This window comes from Pituophis catenifer, unplaced genomic scaffold (genome assembly GCF_029215685.1).
Source record: "Pituophis catenifer annectens isolate HBS135680 unplaced genomic scaffold, rPitCat1.0.hap2 SCAF_1, whole genome shotgun sequence".
Taxonomy (NCBI): domain Eukaryota; kingdom Metazoa; phylum Chordata; class Lepidosauria; order Squamata; family Colubridae; genus Pituophis; species Pituophis catenifer.
Genome location: NW_027256881.1, coordinates 224,765,357 through 224,785,449, shown reverse-complemented (window position 1 = coordinate 224,785,449; position 20,093 = coordinate 224,765,357). Strand labels below are relative to the sequence as shown.

At 38.1% G+C, this 20,093-nt stretch overlaps 1 protein-coding gene across 1 annotated transcript in view; it reads left to right on the top strand.

Annotated features, from left to right (window-relative positions):
• The window catches only part of SLC15A2 (solute carrier family 15 member 2), an 86,537-nt gene extending 75,573 nt beyond the window's left edge, over positions 1-10,964 (top strand). Inside the window, exons 20-22 of the mRNA XM_070957091.1 lie at positions 579-725; positions 4,638-4,742; positions 10,234-10,964. Of these exons, the coding sequence (XP_070813192.1) occupies positions 579-725; positions 4,638-4,742; positions 10,234-10,410 (429 nt within the window). The 3' untranslated portion in view covers positions 10,411-10,964. The remainder of the gene's footprint in view (positions 1-578; positions 726-4,637; positions 4,743-10,233) is intronic.
• Positions 10,965-20,093: the final 9,129 nt, after the last annotated feature.

Genomic DNA, 20,093 nt, shown 5'->3' with positions numbered 1-20,093 from the left:
ATATCATTATATATCTATTCTTATCATTTACAAAATCACTGATTTTGTCCATAGCTGCCTGCTGTAATTAATTGCACTCTGCTATGGATCTATTGTACTTTATGAGGTATGCACAAGGAAGCAAAATGATGCATAATGGTGTAGCAGTTTGGATAACCCAAAGAATGTAAATGATTAGGAGTGTTACTTCCAATGAGCAATCTCTTTGTCAACTCCAAATTTCTTTGGAAAGGATTCCTGACATTTTTCCACAGCCCAATGAGTAATGTAATTACTGTTCACCTCTTTTAGTTTTTAAGAGAAACCTTGTTGTCTCTCCTTATACAGTGATTAAGGACATCTCATAAGCAGTGCCACATCTTGCCAGTAGAAATGGAGTTTGCTAATGCTTTATTTGACATTTGAAATAATGACTTTATTTCAGTCCAATCAGTAAGTTCATAATTCTTCAATGGGCCCAAGAGGACAGCCCCGCTATAATTTTAAGAATGAAAGCTTTTCCCCACTGTATTCTAACTTCTGCATTAACTTGGACTGGCTAATCCATCATCAACATGTCTATTTTTCCTCCCAACCAGACTTCTACAGAGACACTCCAAGCATGGAAGATAGAAGATATTCCAGCTAACAATGTCCATATTTCATGGCAGATTCCACAGTATCTGTTAATATCAGCTGGGGAAGTGATGTTCTCCATTACAGGCCTTGCTTTTTCCTACTCCCAGGTACAGTTCTTAGGACTTCATACAAGGAAGACATCCTGAATCCAAAGTAAATCCTTAGCAAAGGATTTAGTAAATCCTTAGTAAATAAGAGGCCAAGGGGAAAGGTTGCAAAAAGTTATCTGCCAAAAACCAAGTCCAAAGAGATTAAATGGCAGTTTGCACCTCAGTCCAGACCTTGTTTAATCTTGGTGATCAGTGAATGAGTATGTCTGAGATTATGGTTTAGGGTAGTGTTTCTTAACTTTAGCAACTTGAAGCTGAGTGGACTTCAACTCCCAGAATTCCCCAGCCACCTTTTATAATTGCCAAGATTAAGAAGCACTGATCTAGGAATCATAATGCTCATGTCTCTGTCCAATATTTCTTTCTGTGAACAAGACTGCCCTTGCTCTTTTTTGAAGGTTGGGGCAGAGAATCCCTGGGCCAGCCATCTGGTGACTCTGCTAGCATCTTATGGGGTGAAGGAAGCAGTCTCTGTCGATCAATCTAAGTACTGCTTTTTTATGATGTCTTCATCAAAGCAACTGGAGATGCTTAATTATAACTGGTATGGCATGTTACATGCTCTAATAATACCTCCCACAAATTTAATGCTAAAAATCATATTTTATTTCATACTTCTAAAAACAAAGGATTTGAAGTTAATTGTGTATATGAAAAATGTTTCATAAAACACAGTTGTGACCCTGAGGTTAGAAATTGGTCCTGTGCATTCAATACACTTAACCATGTTAAATGTATTGTGGAAGCATGATCCTAAACCTATCTGCAATTTATTTTTAGTCTAAAACAACTGAATGGCTAGTCTAAAACAACTGAATGGCTAGTCTAAAACAATTGAATGGCTAGTTGGGGTTAAAATAATTCCCACCTTTATAAACGGGTAATTTGAACTACTTTCTAGAAAATTAACTCCCTTTATTTTGAGATGAATTTTCAGAGATACTCTGCAAAATTGGGACTTTTCTAGGCATCCTATCTTCGATTCTTTTTTTATTCTATTTAAGAGCTGAGGTGGCGCAGTGGTTAGAATGCAGTACTGCACACTACTTCTGCTGACTGCCGGCTGCCTGCAATTTGGCAGTTCGAATCTCACCAGGGTCAAGGTTGGCTCAACCTTCCATCCTTCCGAGGTCGGTAAAATGAAGATCCAGATTGTTGAGGGCAATATGCTGACTATGTAAACCGCTTAGAGAGGGCTGTAAAGCACTGTGAAGCAGTATATAAGTCTAAGTGCTATTGCTATTTCTCATCCTCTGACACAACACCAGGATGCTGGCGAAAAGGAGATTTAAAAAGGGACAAGGGTGAGACACTTTTTCCCAGTTCTGGGGTTACTAACCTTGTAGATTTCCATTTTTTCCTGTTAAAAGAACAAAACAAATAAATACATTAAAAGACCAAATATTCTGCCACAGTATACTGCCAGTACACAGAAGTAAGCAGGTACTTGGACTTACTTGCATTATGATGGGACTTGCTCTGTGGAAGGCATGTGATGGTCACTGCTGGATGGAGACTAAAACATATAAAGAATGGCTGAAAGTTTTGGGTCTGGCTAGTCTAAAGAAAAGAAGAATTAGGGGTGACATGACAGTAGTACTCCAGTATTTGAGGGGCTGCCACAAAGAAGAGGGGGGTTTTCAAATTATTCTACAAAGCACCAGAGGGCAGTACAAGAAACAATGGTTAGAAACATCCAAACCCCCAAAATGCAATGCATGTGCGACCCCCGTGCATGCATCCTGCCTCCCGCCTGCATGTGCGGCCCCCTGCCTGTGGTCTGCCTCCTGCATGTGCATGCGGCCCCCTGCATGCACCCCAGCCACATGCATGCGTGCCCCCCACATGCCCCCTGCCCCTCCGCGCATTCACGGCAGAGACCTGAAGACCAGCTGGCTGGCATACACATGCACAGCAGAGCTGAACTGGAGTGATGGCTTGCGTGCCATTAGAGAGGGTGCTGTGTGCCATCTCTGGCACGCATGCTATAGGTTCACCATCACAGGTTTAGGCCTTCCCTTTCTTCCAGCTGGACTTCTGCCAATATTCACTTTATCTTTTTTCTAGCCCTTTTAGTTATTTTCTGCTCAGAGCTATCCTTTCAATTTATCTTGCCCCTAAGCACAATACAGCCACTCCTCATTGAGTAACTAATTCAGTTAGTGACTGTTTGTGGATACAACGGTAATAAATGGTAATAAACAGTTGCAAAAAAAATAATTTTCTGACTAATGTTCTGCACCCAAATGTGTTTAAATGTGCTTAAACCCGGATTTTTATGACTGACAAAAATGCATGCTAGACTAAAAGTAATGCCATATTGGCCTGACTGCACAAGAAACTTTATCTGAATGAGATGAGGTGATCTTTGCAGCGTCTCTCTCAGTCATGTGGATTGCTTAGGCACCATTTTTCTGAATGACAAATTTACCAATGAGGAGTGGCTTTATAAAGCAGTATTAATTGTGTGTAAACATGGTACTTTACTGGTGTTCAGTTTTGATGTCCAAATAAGGTATTGTTTAAAAAAAAGAAGAGGGGGAGGAGATATTCTTTCTACAGATCATAAAAGATGAACACTTTGAATAAAAAAAATCAAGATCCGATTCAAAAATGGCAAACTATATTCTGAAGTAGAAATGAGGTCAAACAGATGAAAATTACAAGTCCAGTAGGAACAATGGCCTCTTGGGATAACCTTGTATGTTCCAGGAATCAGGAGAAATATTAGCAACTGTCACATTAGGTGACCTACAATTTATTACACAATTGGAAAAACGAATCCGTGTTATGCTAAGTAATCCTGAGTAATCCTTTCAATTTAAAAAATTTAGTAGTACCCAAGGCTTATAACCACGTGGCAGGAAAGATAATTGGGAGCAAGTTTTTGTTGGGCCATGTGCCCTTTCTCTAAAATGTTCCTTTAATCACAATGTTTCATTGTGCTGACATATTTGTGGATCAGTTTGTACAGATGTCAGAGGCAAAGAGGCAGGGGCAGAGTAAATGCTTTACTTATCCCATATTTGATCCAGGTATCTCCAATCTTTTTTAAAAGGATCAAAGTCAGGGGATGAGAGGAACAAACCAACTTTGCCTGAGACTATAAGAAACTGTTGCTAGTCTGAATAGTGCTGGGATAGCTAGGCCAAAAGATGGACCTGTTTTGATGCACTTGATCGTTGGAAACATGTACACTTTGCAATTCTCTGGCGAGCAGAAATCAGCTTATTTATATAACAATTTAGCAATCAGGATGCCAGCAATAAATAAAATAAAGTAGCCATAAAACATTAAAACAACTTCTCTTAGACATCCAGTTTTACCCTGGGACAATGAAAAAGCAAGATGAAGGATAGATTGATTCAGACGCTATGTGAGATTTCCCCAATTCTAGGATTTTTTTCAATTTCACGTATTTCCAAAGATTTTTATTGCAATTCCTATAAGATTATAAAGAGAATCCTCATTGGACATAAGTAGGGGAATACTGCTTAGGTGAACATTGTAGGAGGAGAGAGAAACAATGTGTTGAGTCCCAGAATCCTCTTCTTCTCAGGTTGCCATATTCTGATAATGATTTGAAATGAATTCACTCACATATCTTCATCCCTCAATAACTGTAGCCTCAAACAGTGATATTCAAGGATATATAAATGAGCCATCATTCTCCTGGTTAGTATGAACAGGTCACTTAACAATATTCCAGAATGGTAGTTGTTCCCCCACTGAATCCACTGGCATATTTGGCTCCAGGAATTATTGAATGCTGAAGGGACCAGGGGTCAGAACCACAGTGTGTTCCTCTTTGACAAAGGAGGTGGGCTAATCCCAGGATAGTACTGAATGGGAATATTGAACATCAATTTTCCAAAAATTTAAGCATGTTTTATGCCTTCTCCTTTTCAGGCTCCTGTTAGTATGAAATCTGTGCTGCAAGCTGGCTGGTTGTTAACTGTGGCCTTTGGAAATATTATTGTGCTCATTGTTGCCCAGTCTGCACCTCTGGTACAGGTATGGCTAGCATATATTACTCAGTTCCTTGAAATACAGAAATACATTTATCACATTTTCTCCCTAGCAGCAAGAAAATATGAGTAGGCCAGGAGGTTGACCCAAGATCACTTAGTGAGTTTCATGACTGAACAAAGACGTTAACCCATTTCCCTTGGATCCACAGTTGGATTGGTACACTTCATTGTTCCTTCAAGTTCTTTTCAACAATACATTTCCTCAGTATTGTCTCTTCCTACCTTTCTTACAAACTGATACATTCACATTTATACTCACTAGCTTGATTATTTCAAGAGAGATAGCCAACATGTCAACCGAAAGTTCCTTATCTTTGTGACTGTGTTGCAAGGGATGAAAAAGATTTCCTTGCCCAAATATCTCTTCCTTCACTCAGTCTTAAAATACAGGAGCAAACACTTTGGCTATTTTACCAGGATTCTCATATAACACACTGAGTTGCAAATTAGCCAATCATATTTTAGATGAACATGTTACATAAAACCAACTCACGAGATTAAATGTTTAATATGCTGTGTAAGAGAGGTGGGTTCTACTTACCTTTACTACTGGTTTGCATTGTGTCCGGGTGCATGCACAGATGGCCTATGATGACGTCTGGGTAAGTGGGCAGAGCCTCCCACTGGTTCTTGTGCACTGGTCCGAACTAGGGGTAACCCACCACTGCTGTGTAAACCCAAGCATATGGATCAACTGAATGAGCCATAGCTAAATTAATCACAGATTAATGTGTTGTGCCTTTCGTAGGGCCCTATCCATGTTTGTCACAGGACTACTGTACTATAAAACTGGGCCATTGAGTTGGTGAGAACAGAGTTAGCTTTGATATAGTTTGTGCACATATCCACATATCTGACAAATCAGTATTCTAGAACATAGGCAGGTAATAGATAGAAGTGCACACAATGGAAATCAAATTGTTACAAGGATAGCCAAATTAAAATTGCCAGGCAGAAAGACTGATTGTCTACACTAAAAAGCATGATCAAGACACTTGACTTCCAAAGATACGTCATAAATGCAGAAATAACTTTGCAAGTAACTTATACTGAGAGGAAGAAACGTATTGCAATTGTGTCACTGATTAACCTGCACTGATTAGAGGGAAAGGCCATTGAACAAATGAACAATTAAGCAGGAGTGCAGATGTTACAATAGGATGCTGTTAGTGCCACTTCTAGTTGTATCCACTCTCAGAAATTCATAGTTTAAAGAAAAAAAACTTAGGGCCAGGGCTGACTATCCACCCACCCAATCTCTTTCAGTTAGTACCAGTAATAATGGGTGTTTGGTAAAAAAAAGAACACTTCATATAAATGAAACTAAAAATAAGAGAACACATTGAGCTAGACTTCTAAGAGCCAATTTACATGTGTGTCAAGGCCCCCAAATTTCTCCTAAATTGCAGAATTAGATTCTTATACAATCATTTTCCAGCCTGTGAAAGCTCTTTTGCAGAGCGAACGCTCCATGCACAGTAGATTTTTGCCCATTTCTGGATATACTGCAACCCTTCAAAGGGACAGCCACCCCAGCACGAAATTCTGTTGTCTGATGAGAACTGCTAAACTTGTTTGTATTTCTAGTTATGGCTACTATAACTGGATACAAAAATCAAGAAAACCACTAGAGAGCAGAAAAGCTAATGCTAAAATATCTCTTTGCTGCATCTAGTGATCAACTGAATATTTGTTGCCTAAATATAACACCCTTAAACAATCCCCAAAATATAATTGATGTGATCTTTGACATTTTTTTATGTGACTTCATGTAAAAGAAACTATTATTGCCCACCTGAAATTGTTTCTCCTATTTAATAGCACATCATAACCATTTGGGAGTTACATGTGATGCAAACCAACCATAATGTGATGAATGTTTCATAGACCTGGGGAACAGAGGAGAGAGCAAAACCAGGACGTAAAATATTCTTTAGTAATTACAGCAAAAAACACAAAACTCACTTATATAATATCTAGAATTTATTTAGTGAAACTTAATTCACTACATATAAGTTGAGCTGGAGAAGCTTTGGCAGGCTTTCAAGGATCTGTTACATCAACCTACTAACTATAAAGATCATTCCAGAATGCCAAGTAATTTTCCCCCTAAATTTGCCAGCTCCAATGACCATCACATATAGTATTATGAGATAACAGTATCTGTATTATTTGTGTCAATTACCTGGTTTACCCAGGATCTTAAAGTATAATGTGGTTTGTTTGGCTTTCATACAAAGTCTTGTGTGAACCTAGCCATTGCAATTTATAGTTTAGCGTGTTCTGAGAATCCAGCCAATTGTACACTTCGTTGTTGTTAGCTGCGAAGTCATGTCTGAGCCATTGCGACCTCATGGACAAACATGAATGAGTTTTTAATGTTTTTAATTTTTAAATGTTTTTATAATGATTTTTAAAAATGTATTGTGAGCCGCCCTGAGTCTTCGGAGAGGGGTGGCATATAAATTGAATTAATTAAATTAAATTCCTCCAGGCCTTCCTGTCCTCTACCATCCTCTGGAGTCACGCCATTTAAGCTCATGTCTATCGCTTCAGTGACTCCATCCAGCCACCTCGTTCTCTGTCCTCCCTTTCTACTTTTGCTCTCAATCTTTCCCAGCATTAGGTTCTTCTCCAGTGAGTCCTTCTTCCTCATTAGGTGACCAAAGTATTTGAGTTTCATCTTCAGGATCTGGCCTTCTAAAGAGCATTCAGGGTTGATCTTCTCTAGGACTGACTGATTTGATTGCCTTACAGTCCAAGGGAAAGCACCATAGTTCAAAGGCCCCAATTTTTTAACGCTCAGCCTTTCTTATGGACCAACTTTCATTGTACACTTATTTAATAAATAATGATTTAAACAAACTCACAGTTTAATAAGTTTTATTAATAAGGTCAACAGTTAAACATGGGTGATTACATGTTAAGAACATTGCTTGCTATTACTCCAGTGAATTTTGCTAAGGTATTCCAGAATATGGAAAACATAAAATTGAGCAAAATATCTTATACTTGAGCCTCATCCTAATCTTTTTCTTGTCCCAACATGAGAGTTTTCTTTTCTTTTCTTTTAATTTATAAAGCAGGAATAAACAGTGCTGCTCTTAATATTCCATTCTTTTCATGTTCCATGTCAAAGTAGTGTTCTCTAATCTCTGCCAGCACAAGCAATACTCTAAAGTCCATTTGCTATGCTTCATTTATTGTAGGCAATGCCTTGATAGTTTGTTTCTCTGATCATTGGTTACTGCCCTCTTCAGCCATTTTGTTGCTAGACCAGAGAAATGGTGAATTATTCTTTTACCAGTCTACTGGTGAACTGGTGAAACAGCCCTTTCCTTCCTTCCTTCCTTCCTTCCTTCCTTCCTTCCTTCCTTCCTTCCTTCCTTCCTTCCTTCCTTCCTTCCTTCCTTTCTGTTTCTTTAACCCATCCACTGATAAAATGGTGGGCCTTTCTCTTTCTTTTTAAATGTCCTATCTAAATGACCTAAAAGAAGGGCAGTGCAGGAAGGATGGAAGGCTGCAATAGATGGTGTAGAGAAGGCAGGCTGCAAGAAAGAAAAGTGGGAGAAGGAAATGTGTATATGTGGGCTAGTTCTTGTTTTCATATACAGTAAATAAGACCCCTTTCAGTTTTTAATAACTGTGATCAGAAGGGACTAGATTAGTCCTAAAAAGATGGTTAATGACCACTTGAGGTTTTCTGAGATATGATCATCCATCTTGGGTCAATTATTGTCTAAAGAGGAGCAAAGTAATTTACCTCAGTGTTTCTCCTGGGACAATTCCTTAGCTCAAGTGGTCCTTAACTGCTTTCAGGAATAGTCTTTATAGCTGAAATGCATCAGATGAAAATGAGCAAGATGAAAAATAAGGGTTTTGCAGGGGTGAAATCCAGCAGCTTCTAACAGGTTCTGGAGAACCGGTAACGGAAATTTTGAGTAGTTTGGAGAACCGGCAAATACCACCTCTGGCTGGCCCCAGAGTGGGGTGGGAATGGAGATTTTGCAATATCCTTCCCCTGCCACACCCACCAAGCCACGCCCACAGAACTGGTAGGGGAAATTTTTGAATTTCACCCCTGGTACAGCCATTGGAGATGTGTTACTTGAAATATTCTTTCAAAATATAGGCTAGCATATAGATATATATGTTCATATATGTGCATCCTCTGCTTTTAGCACCAATCTACAATTGCTGAAATGTCCTTCTGGTCAGATTTTCCATGCTGCTATGATCCAAGTTAATTAATGAATTATCTCAGAACTCTAGCAGCATCAGAATCAAATAAACCTATTCTCACCATATCAACTTGTTCTACGAAGTGTTTACTAAAACTAAACCAGTTAATAAGGACACATTTTACAGTGTAAGGAAAAGGGATTGAGCTCAATAGATTATCCTGCCAAGACATTTCATGGCATTAAATGTTCTGCATGAAAGGATATTCTCAGTAATCAAGTCTGGAGAAAAGGTTCAGGAGTTGTATTGCAATTTGAATTGCAATACAACATCCTTTTGATCCCGAAAATAATCTGCTTATTTCTTTATTTTGTTGGTTTATTTATTTGTATCCTACCTTTATGATTTTTACAAATAACTCAAGGAGGCGAACATATCCAACACACCTTCCTTTTCTTATTTTCCCCACAACAACAACCCTGTGAAGTGAGAGGAGAGGCAGTGAAAATCCACATGGAGTTATAATGCTGAAGTTAAACAGGCTTGGCTGTATAAAGTGCTTGAAGTTAAAGGAGGACTCTGACCAGCAACCCCAAATAAATTACTTTTGTTTTATAGTGCAAAAATTTAACATTACAGTATCATTTACCTTTCAATGACTACTTCAGCTTCAACCACAACAATATACGAGCGCACAATAGATACAAACTTAAGGTAAACTGGTCTAAACTTGATTGCAGAAAATATGACTTCAGCAACAGAGTGGTCAATGCCTGGAATGTACTACCTGACTCTGTGGTTTCATCCCCAAACCCCATAACTTTAACCTTAGACTGTCTACTGTTGACCTCATCTCATTCCTAAGAGGTCTGTAAGGAGCATGCAAAAGCGCACCAACGGGCCTACCGTCCCTGTCCTAATGTCCCTTTTTATTGGTATGCATTTCATGTATTCATAATCATGTTTATACTTTTATCTGTTATCTTATATATGCTTGACAAACAAACAAACAAACAAACAAACAAATAAATAAAACATACTACAGGTATTGTTCTATATGTATAGAATTTCATTAATCATTCCGGAGATATGTGTACGTTTTCCCACAACCCAGATGCTGATTAAATCTCCCAGATAATTCGTAGGCAGACTTCCCCGTTCTACACAACTTCCATGTTCAGGCAAATGTGTCAGAACCGAAATATGTTTGCATTGTATTATCAGAATAAGAGCAGGACATAAGTGTTGTAAGCAAATAAATAATGGAAATAATGTCTTTGTTTTTATTCCAGTGGGCTGAATTTATCCTTTTTGCCATGCTCCTTTTTATCGTCTTTATTATTTTCTCCATCATGGGATATTTCTACATTAGCACAGACCCAGAAGAACTTTCTGATAAAGGGAATGAACATGAAACATCAAGCAATAAAAACATGATTGGCCTTGTTACCAGGAAAACAGAGCTATAAAGGGGCTGCAAATACTGGAGTTAAGTCTGAGAGGCTTTTTTTAAAAAAAAAAAATAAGATAGTGATTTTTACAGATTTCTTTCTGATGCTATGATCTCATCGGATATATGCAGAGGGAATGAGCAAACTAAGTTATTGTTCTCCTGTATGTCAGCTGAATAAATGCATCCAAATTCCTGGAATGGTGCCTTCTTAAAAAGTAATTATAAAGTAGTTTTAGCTATTCTGCCTCCATCAGGCACAAAGAGTAATTTTTATAAGTTTTATATGTAAAGCACAATTGTGTCTGGCTCTCTGTCTATCATCTCTCCCTCCCTCCCTCCCTCCCTCTCTCTCTCTCTCCCCCTATTATCTATCTATCTATCTATCTATCTATCTATCTATCTATCTATCTATCTATCTACCTACCTACCTACCTACCTACCTACCTATCCATCCCACAATTCTTCAAATTAAATAAAACTTACAATTTCACATTTACAATTAAATGTGTATATTACTATGTTGTAAATCACTATAAATCCAGTGTAGAATTGTAAATTGAGACAATCTTTGCGAACTTTAATCCATTTTAAAATACTTTCATTACTCACTTGAAATAATGGTTTGATTTTGTATTTTTTAATTGTAATATAAATGTGTAAATCCTTAAAGTATGATAGATTTCCCATACAGAAATTATATGAAATCGCACGCTAACTTCATGTGGGATAATTGATGTTCATCTATGTCACTTCATATCAAACTTGCTGTCACAGAGATTGTTGGATGAGATTCAGTCAATCACTGAGACAGAGTACCTCTGTATCAGAAAGGGCAGGAATTAAACAGAACAAAAATAGAATAAAATTAGATGGCTGGGGAGATCTCTAAACACAATTCTATGTATGATGGCAGAACTGATGTGAAAATTAAATACCAATAATATAGATGATTTTCATATAAGAATGCTGGCCATTCAACATTTCTTCTTTTTGTTAGCTTCCCTATTTTTCATTCTTTTATTTTTAACATTTTTGATGGAATCCTTTTTGCAGTTCTTAGCATCCTTTGCCAATTACAAACCATTTTAAGCTTTAACTTTTCTAACATCCTCTCTAGGCAACACTTATTCCATTTTCGTGATGCCTTTAATCCCCTTTCTTGCTCTCTTGATTGAATGAGGGCCACCTATATGTTTATTACATACTGCGTGAACAGACTGTCTTTCTGTTATTGTTTTGCATTCTTTGCTAGGTTGTTTCTCATTCCCAGATTCAGAACTTTTTCTCCCTGTCCCCAGTCTCTGCCTTCCTCCTCCTCCTCAGTAACCACAGAGGTCCCGTCCAATCCCATCCCAGAATGAGTAATCAGGCAATCAAAATTGGGTCTCCATTCCTCATAGCCAGGAGAGGAAGGATTGTAGAAAATGGACTCCCTTCTACTCTTATGTCATGGGAGTGCAATAAGGTTTTAGGTAACAGTAACAGAGTTGGAAGGGATCTTGGAGGTCATCTACTCCAACCCCCTGCTCACGCAGGAGACCTATACTAGGGATTCGAACCATCGAACTGCCGACCTTTTTGATCGACAAGCTCAGCGTCTTAGCCGCTGAGCCACCTAGCCAGGTATCATAGGGACTAAAGTAGACACCCTTTCCCTCAGCAATCTCCATAGATATAAAGAATATCAGTAGCAGCTTCCTAAACCCTCAAGCTGGACGTTCCAGGGAATTACTCTGCTCCTTCTGTGTCTAGCATCAAAATATGTTCCCTTCAAATTGGAAAAAACTCTATGCAGCACAACGGACACAGACTGGTGAGATACTGGGATGATTTTAATTGAGGATGGCACCTTTAAATGAAAAACTACCAGGCTAATAGCAGCTACAGGGAGGGAACCCCCAGAATCAGTTAACAGTGACTTGAAGGTCAGGGGTGAAATGCTCCCGGTTCGGATTGGATCACCTGATCTGGTAGCGATGGCGGCAGGTGGTTCGGAGAACCGGTAGCAAAAATCTCTGCGCCCCCTCCCCTCCCCCATGCCCAGCTGAGCCGCGCGATCATTAGAGGCTGTTTTTTTTTTACTTTTAAAAGCATTTTTTTTCCTGCAACCTCTTCAGCCGAAGAGGTTGTAGAAAAAATGCTTTTAAAAGTAAAAAAAAAAAAAAAAAGTTGGCCATTACCCCCCCACCAAGCCATGCCCACAAAACCAGTAGTAACAAATTTTAGATTTCACCCCTGCTTGAAGGTGCACACATATGCTATATTGGAAAGCAGTATATGCTTTCCAGTATAGCATATACTGGAAATGCAGTAGTATGAAAATGAGCCATTTTCACCAAAAGATGCATAACAACCAAAGTAGCAGTCAACCCTTTAACATTTGGGAAGTCTATACCAAAATCTAAAGACACAATATCCCAAAACACTGTAGGAAAAGGAAAGAACTGTAGTAACTAGGCAGTAACAACTCTGGTTATGACTGACTTCACCTGTCAGCCAGTGTGAAAAAATAAAATAAGTCGAGGTAGTCCTCGATTTATGACCACAATTGAGCCCAACATTTCTGTTGCTAAGTGAAACAGTTGTTAAGTAAATTTTGCCCCATTTTACAACCTCTCTTGCCACAGTTGTTAAGTGAATCACCGCAGTTGTTAAGTTAGTACTAAGTTGTTAAGTGAATCTGACTTCCCCAATGATTTTGCTTGTCAGAAGTTCGTAAAAGGTGATCGCATGACTCCGGGACACTGCATATGAGTCAGTTGCCAAGCATCCGAATTTTGACCATGGGGATGCTGCAACTATTATAACTATGAAAAACAGTCATAAGTCACTTTTTTCAGTGCTGTTGTAACTTTGAATAGTCACTAAATGAACTATTGCAAGTCAAAGATTACCTATATTTGCTTTTACATTTGCTCTGATGTGATGTCATAAATAATCTTGAAAAAAAAGACGTATGCATATTTAAGCCTTGCTTTTAATGCATTAAGACTGTCTGTCCTTGATGTCTTCAGCCTTCTTTCACATTCTTTTTTAATTTGAGGAGGGGCTGCTGCTGGCTTACAAATGGGCGGTCCATCTCTTCTGCTTCTACATTGTTCTGCAAATGTCCCTCCAGATTCCCAGGCTCAAAAAATTCCTTCAAATCTCTGACTATTTTAACCACATGTTCTCTGCCAACTTCATTCCCTTGGCTTTCTAAGGAGGTGCAGATTCCTGATGTAACATATAATTTTTCTCTGTTTTTCTGCCTGCGTTTCTTTTCAGCACAAAAAGTGCATCCTTCAGTTGTAATATGTTGGAAGATATTCACTAAATCTCTGTCATATCTATATGTCATACTTTTCTTCCTATATCAAGTTCAAATTCATTTTGTTTATTTCCCATTCTCTGAACATTAGTATATAGACAGTAAAGGTGAGGAACTTTATTAGCCAATTTTCTTCCTGATTTTTTTTTTTACCGAGTAATTTAATAGGCCTCATTAAAGCAACACTCTTTCTACAGTTCACAAGTCATTATTTGAGGTCCTTGCTTCAGGGTTTTCAGCTCCAACTCCCTCAGGATTAATATTGAAGCCTTCCTATTAAAGCTCACCATCTTTCGACTGAATACATTTTAACCAGATCTATAAATTATTGTTCAATCAGGGCATGTTATGAGTTGGGGCATAAAAGTTCCAAAGATTTTCAATTCTTCAGGCTGAGAAGAGAGCAGATAAGAGTATAAATGGATTCTTTCTGCTCTTAGAGTTAATTAGGAATGTATCTTTTTTCTGTACAAAACCTACAAGTGCAGCTTTTAGTGGTGCTTCGGTATAACTGTCAAAGTTTTCCTTGTGTACAATGGTAATCCTGTAATTATCAGTTCAACTATAATATGTATCATTGATGAGTAAAAGGCTTTTTTCTTTTTTACATCTTTGTGGTTCAAAAATGCATGCTTTGGTCTACATCAGGTATGACTGATTGTCTAATGAGAAATCGCATGAAAATGAGAGAGAGAACAAGATAATAGAGAACAGGACTTGTGGAAAATCACCCAGTGCGAATTGTATTCTCTGCTTTAGTTCATTTGGAACAGTTTAACTCAGAAGTGGGATTCAGCAGGTTCTGACCAGTTCTGGAGAACCGGTAGCGGAAATTTTGAGTAGTTCGGAGAACCAGTAAATACCACCTCTGACTGGCCCTGCCCCCATCTATTCTCTGCCTCCCGAGTCCCAGCTGATCGGGAGGAAATGGGGATTTTGCAGTAACCTTCCCTTGCTACACCCACCAAGTCATGCCCACCAAGCCATGCCATGCCCTCCAAGCTACGCCCACAGAAGTGGTAGTAAAAAATTTTGAATCCTACTACTGGTTTGACTCCAAAGTAGTTTATTCTAAATCAAAGCTAAAAAAAACCTGTAATCCTCTAAATGTCCCTGAATGGGAATTCTTATTGTTGTTGGGGCTTCTGGGAATTGGAGTTCTCCACTAACTGGAAAAGTATATAATTCCAGCCCTTTGGTAGATCCAGTGCTTCTCATATAATCTCCCTGCCCCAAATATTTTATTTATTTATTTTAGGTTTTTTTAAATCCCTATTTTATTTTTGTAAATAACTCAAGTCAGTGAACATACCTTTATAGGGTTGCCAGGTGTCCACTATTTGAGCTGACAGTCCACTTTTTTCACATTATGTTCACTATTTTTTTTCACAAAATAGTGGACATTTTTTTTATTCAAAAGCTTTATGATGAAATGGTACGTAATCTAAAGCTGTACAGTCTAAGAGAATAAGGATAGGAGAATCGTGTTTTGTCTTTTTTTTCCTAAGTTAGAATGAGGCAAAGATCGAATATCCATTGAACTCGATTCTCTGAAAAAATTAATGATGAGATTAAAATAAAAATATATTATAAAATTATGTACAGTTCACATTTTTAAAATGTATTGTAGCTTGTGTCGATTGACCTAAAATGGCGTGTTAAAATGTTTGTAAGAAAATATATAATTTAATTGTAATTTTTTTTAAAAAAATTTACTACTTAACTCCCCCCCCCCCCACTTGTCCGCTATTTTTTGGAAGCAGACCTGGCAACCCTACATACCTAACACTCCTTCCTCCTCCTATTTTCCTCATGACAACAACTTGTGAGCTGAGTTGAGCTGAGAGAGAGTGACTGGCCCAAGGTCACCCAGCCGGCTTTCATTCTTAACCTTAATCTGAATTCAGTTTCCTGGCTTCTAGGTTGATGCCTTAACCAGTAAAACTAAACAGGCTCTGTATTTTTTAAAAACTTGGCCCTCAACTTTTTAGTGCAACCTTCTTCATCATAAAGTCTGATGGAACCATACTGTCTCTGAGGTATGACTTCTCTACAGGAATTCAAAGAAGCTCATGTAAAAATTATTGGAAGTATATTTTGAATATTTAAATGATATAGAGAAAATGTGAAGTGTCTTCATTTATGTTTAACTATGAAAAAATTCTCAGATTAAGCAAATCTTAAAATAGCAACTGAAGCATGATGGAGGATTAAAACATGTTTTTGATGTCCTTTGACCATATCAGTAGATTTTTATCATTAGGATTTTAAAGAACGTTTTGAGATTACAGACGGAGTTAGCACTGAACTCGCTATTCAGTAGGTCAATACTACGTCTTGTTAACATTAGTAATATCTACAATTTCAAAAGTATAGTTTTAAAAAATTGGAAATAATTTTTAGTTCCTGGCCATTTGTGTCTATGAAGGCAGACGTGGGCAGAGTAATAAAATGTGCATCACAACACCACAATGCTAGTACAATAAGAGAGAGTTTCCATTTGATATTACAACATGCATTTTATCATTTGGCATCATCAAACACCCTAGCCTTTCTCCTTCTCTCCAACTCCCTGCTATACTCTTGTGACATAAATCCTCCACAATGGATTGTGAAAACAACAGTAGCTAACACAGTGAGCCAATTTGGGGGAATGGTGTAAGGCACCAGGATGGAGAACAGGAGCCCTCGTGGCACAGTGGTAAAAATGCAGCATTGTAGGTAAAACTCTGCCCACAGCCTGCAGTTTGATCGTGAGTGGCTCAAGGTCGACTCGACCTACCATCCTTTCAAGGTTAGTAAAATGAGGATTCAGATTGTTGGGGGCAATATGCTGACTCTGCTGCTTAGAGAGGGCTGTAAAGCACTGTGAATTGGTATATAAACCTAAGTGCTATTGCAAAAAAACCTCCACCAACTATTGTATTTATTTAAAGTATATTGCATAAATTGCAACATTATTAGGTTGCATTGTACAAAAATCAGTATGTTACAAATTTCAATGGCAATGTCCAGTTAATCATCCATTTTAATGAATATTTTGAGAAAATTAAGGAATCATCCAACAAAATTTTGCTATGAATATAAACTGAGCATATGCTAACAGCATATAAACTGAGGCAACAGAAGGAAATGATTCAGTTCCCGTCAGCTGCCAAGTTTATTATCATAGAATGCTGTAAAATTAAAATGCAACTTTCGTTGCATTACATGTAGGACATTGTTTTCTGGCTGAACAAGTAACAGAACAATAAAATCAAGGCTTGACTTAGGATCATACATGAATCCAGCCATTCAGTCAAGCCCTTATGTCTGATGGTACTGAGACACTTTAAGGAAAGTTCTGCTCACAGTAGAAACTTTTGGTTTGAACCATGAGTGCTAGGATAGGAAATAAACAGCTGTTTTTCCCTGGGCGTGTAAAACAGAATGATCTTGTAGCTCAGTGTTTCTCAACCTGGACTACTTTAAGACGTATGGACTTCAATTCCAAGAATAGCTAGCTGGGGAATTCTGGGAGTTGAAGTCCACATGTCTTGAAGTGGTCCAGCTTCAGAAAAAGTGCTGTAGCTGATAGAAGCATTTCTGCCATAGGGATGATTGCATAGAAAAGGCACAAGATACTTGATAACAAACTTTATTACTGATAACTATAATAGTCTAATGAATTACAACTATCTTGTGTTTTGAGAGAGGTAAGTCATGTGGGCAAAAGTGTGAAAGAGGACATTGAAATAAGATTGGATATTTGGTTCCTTGGATTCTTTCATTACTATCCTGAGCACAGCCATTAAAAGTTAGTCCAAAAAGACAGAATTGTTGTCTTTTTCAATTTTTAATGCACGTGATAGCCATTAAGCACCAGACACGTTCTCCAAGGAATAGATTTGTTTCTCCTATATTCTGCTTTATGATAAATACAAATTAGCTCTGTCACAGCTGAATTGCAGGCATCTGCTGATTTCTGAGCTGCTTTGAAATTGAACCACAAACAGACAATTAGGCCTCTTACTCTTCCAAACTTCTCTGCCTAAAGAAACAGATGAATTCCAGCATGGTTAAGCACTAGCAGTCATGATTTTAAATTACTGTAATTTTAAAATTTTTATAAGCCTTCAATTTGGATACTTGGCACTGAAACATATATGGCATCAAGTGGATAAAAATGATTGGGAAGTTTTATTTAGCCACGAAATTGCCAAGGATTTAACAACTTTATCCACAGACAGCAATGTTTCTGGAACAATTCGGATATTTAAAATCACAGACTGTATTTTCTAAACACATTTTCTTTACCTATGCACACAAAACACACCCATAATACTCCAAGCCAAAAATATAAAAGAACAAGGTTATCACAGATTGTCGTTCATTCACAGCTTTAATTAAAGGAGTCTTGTTCCAAGATCATAAAAAAATAATTTCATGTGTGACATGAGTCTTTATTTTCAGTTCACATTGCCAGATATCCTTTGCCTCAATTTTTGTATGTGGTCGTAGAAGAGGAATTAGTAACAGGCCTTTAAAAATAAGAACCAGAAATCGGATTCTGACCAATCAGATTCAACACATTACAAAATACTTCCAGTTTAAAAGTCAATGTTTCTACAAAGTGTCTGAGGCATTAAACTATAATAGATAGGATTAAAAAATTTGCAAAACCACAGATTGATAGGCTTCACATATCATGCTAAGTCACCATGTAATTTGTTTGGTTTGAACTTGGCATACTATGCAAACCCAGTCATGGTGGTTTGCAGGCTATGGCTTATAGTTTAGCTTTCTCCCCAGATTCTGTCAATTATAAATTATACTGCTTCTTCTAGGATAGAGGAACAGAAGATGGGAGAGATATAGATGGGAGGGATGTAGAAATGTCCCTAGAATCAGCTTGGTGGAGGTTTTGGGAGTTGTAACCAATACTTCCGGTGAGGACCAGGTTTGGGAAGCCTGAACCAAGAGGTTTGCACCTCTTCTAATTATGTGACTGTCCATCTCATTTGACTGTCACCCCTCTCTCTTTCCACCGAAAGAAATAGTCCTCAAAATGAGGATCCTTCTGGGTTGGAAAAGGACTTCTATCCCACAACTTAATGGATCATACAAAAGACATCTATTTATAGGAGCTCTGAGGTAGAAAGTTAACTCTAGCGGGACTGTCCACTTCATCTGAGAAATCCTCAAGACACCAAACAGCCAACTGCTCTGAAGAAGTGTCCTCCTTTCAGTGCCTCATTCTAAAAGGCCAGCAGAAACCAGAATCCAATACTTTCCTTTGAGAGGTCTTCAGTAGGTTCCTTTATGGGCAAAGTGGTGGTAGATTAGATTCACCTACAACCATCTCACTTCTGATGCCAGATTTTGGGTACCTTCTCAGTGATGAAAAGGGGTGGTAGGAGGGAGTGTTTCAGAGAGCAGGTCCTCTCCAGCTGTCCTGCCTTTCCCTAACAAGTTGCAACTCATGTCAGTTACAATATCCACTCATGTAAGGTCTTTTGGCATTTAAAAAGTGAAGTCCAAGGACAGTTACATTGTCCTTGGACTCCACTTTTTAAATGCCAAAAGAATTTTTCTTACATGAGTGAATATAGTACAGATTTACTGCAATCATCAATAACAGAGGTGACAGCATTTTACACTGAAAGGGTTTACAATATCCCAGATTTGCTAGGTCAAGATGGACAGCACCATTTTTATTTTATGAAGGGTATCACCTCTTTTACATACATGGAAAATGAGGAACCTTTCCTTTATGATGTCCTTTAAAGGTACAAAATTAGCTTTGTTGCAAAAGACACATATCTGTTCTCCTGGCTGCAGTATGTAAATGAAACTTTTAGATGCAAAGCCAAAAACTGAAAAATCCTAAGAACTTTTTGACTATTGGAGGATCAGACTGACACTACCCCCCACCACCCCACCACCCGTAAATGTGTGCCAAATATTGGCAATGTCAATTTCACCTTGGCATATTAATTAAGAGAAAATATGAGTGTGTCTTAGCACATTAAAAAATGTTCAGTACAGATCAATGCGTGCCATCCATGGAATTCCAAAACATGATTTGACAAAAGATATTCCAAAACAGAAGCAATAAGAAAGCAATTTCCACTTACAATCCAGATCCAAGGCACCAGCACTAGACTTTTGTAGCTACCTCTGGCCACTGAACCACTCCATAAATTTATATCAGCACCATACTGATGTCCGCTGGATAGGCAGAAGTAGACAGATCAGCATGTCTTCCTGTTCTGTAGATTTATATCTGCCTCCATTTTTTTTTCTTGATGTAAAGTACTTCAGTGGTGGAGCAAACTTTCTGCATGTAGAAAGTCCTGGACTGAGTCATTGTGCTTTCTGGCAAGAAAAAAAGAGTCTCAGACAATAGC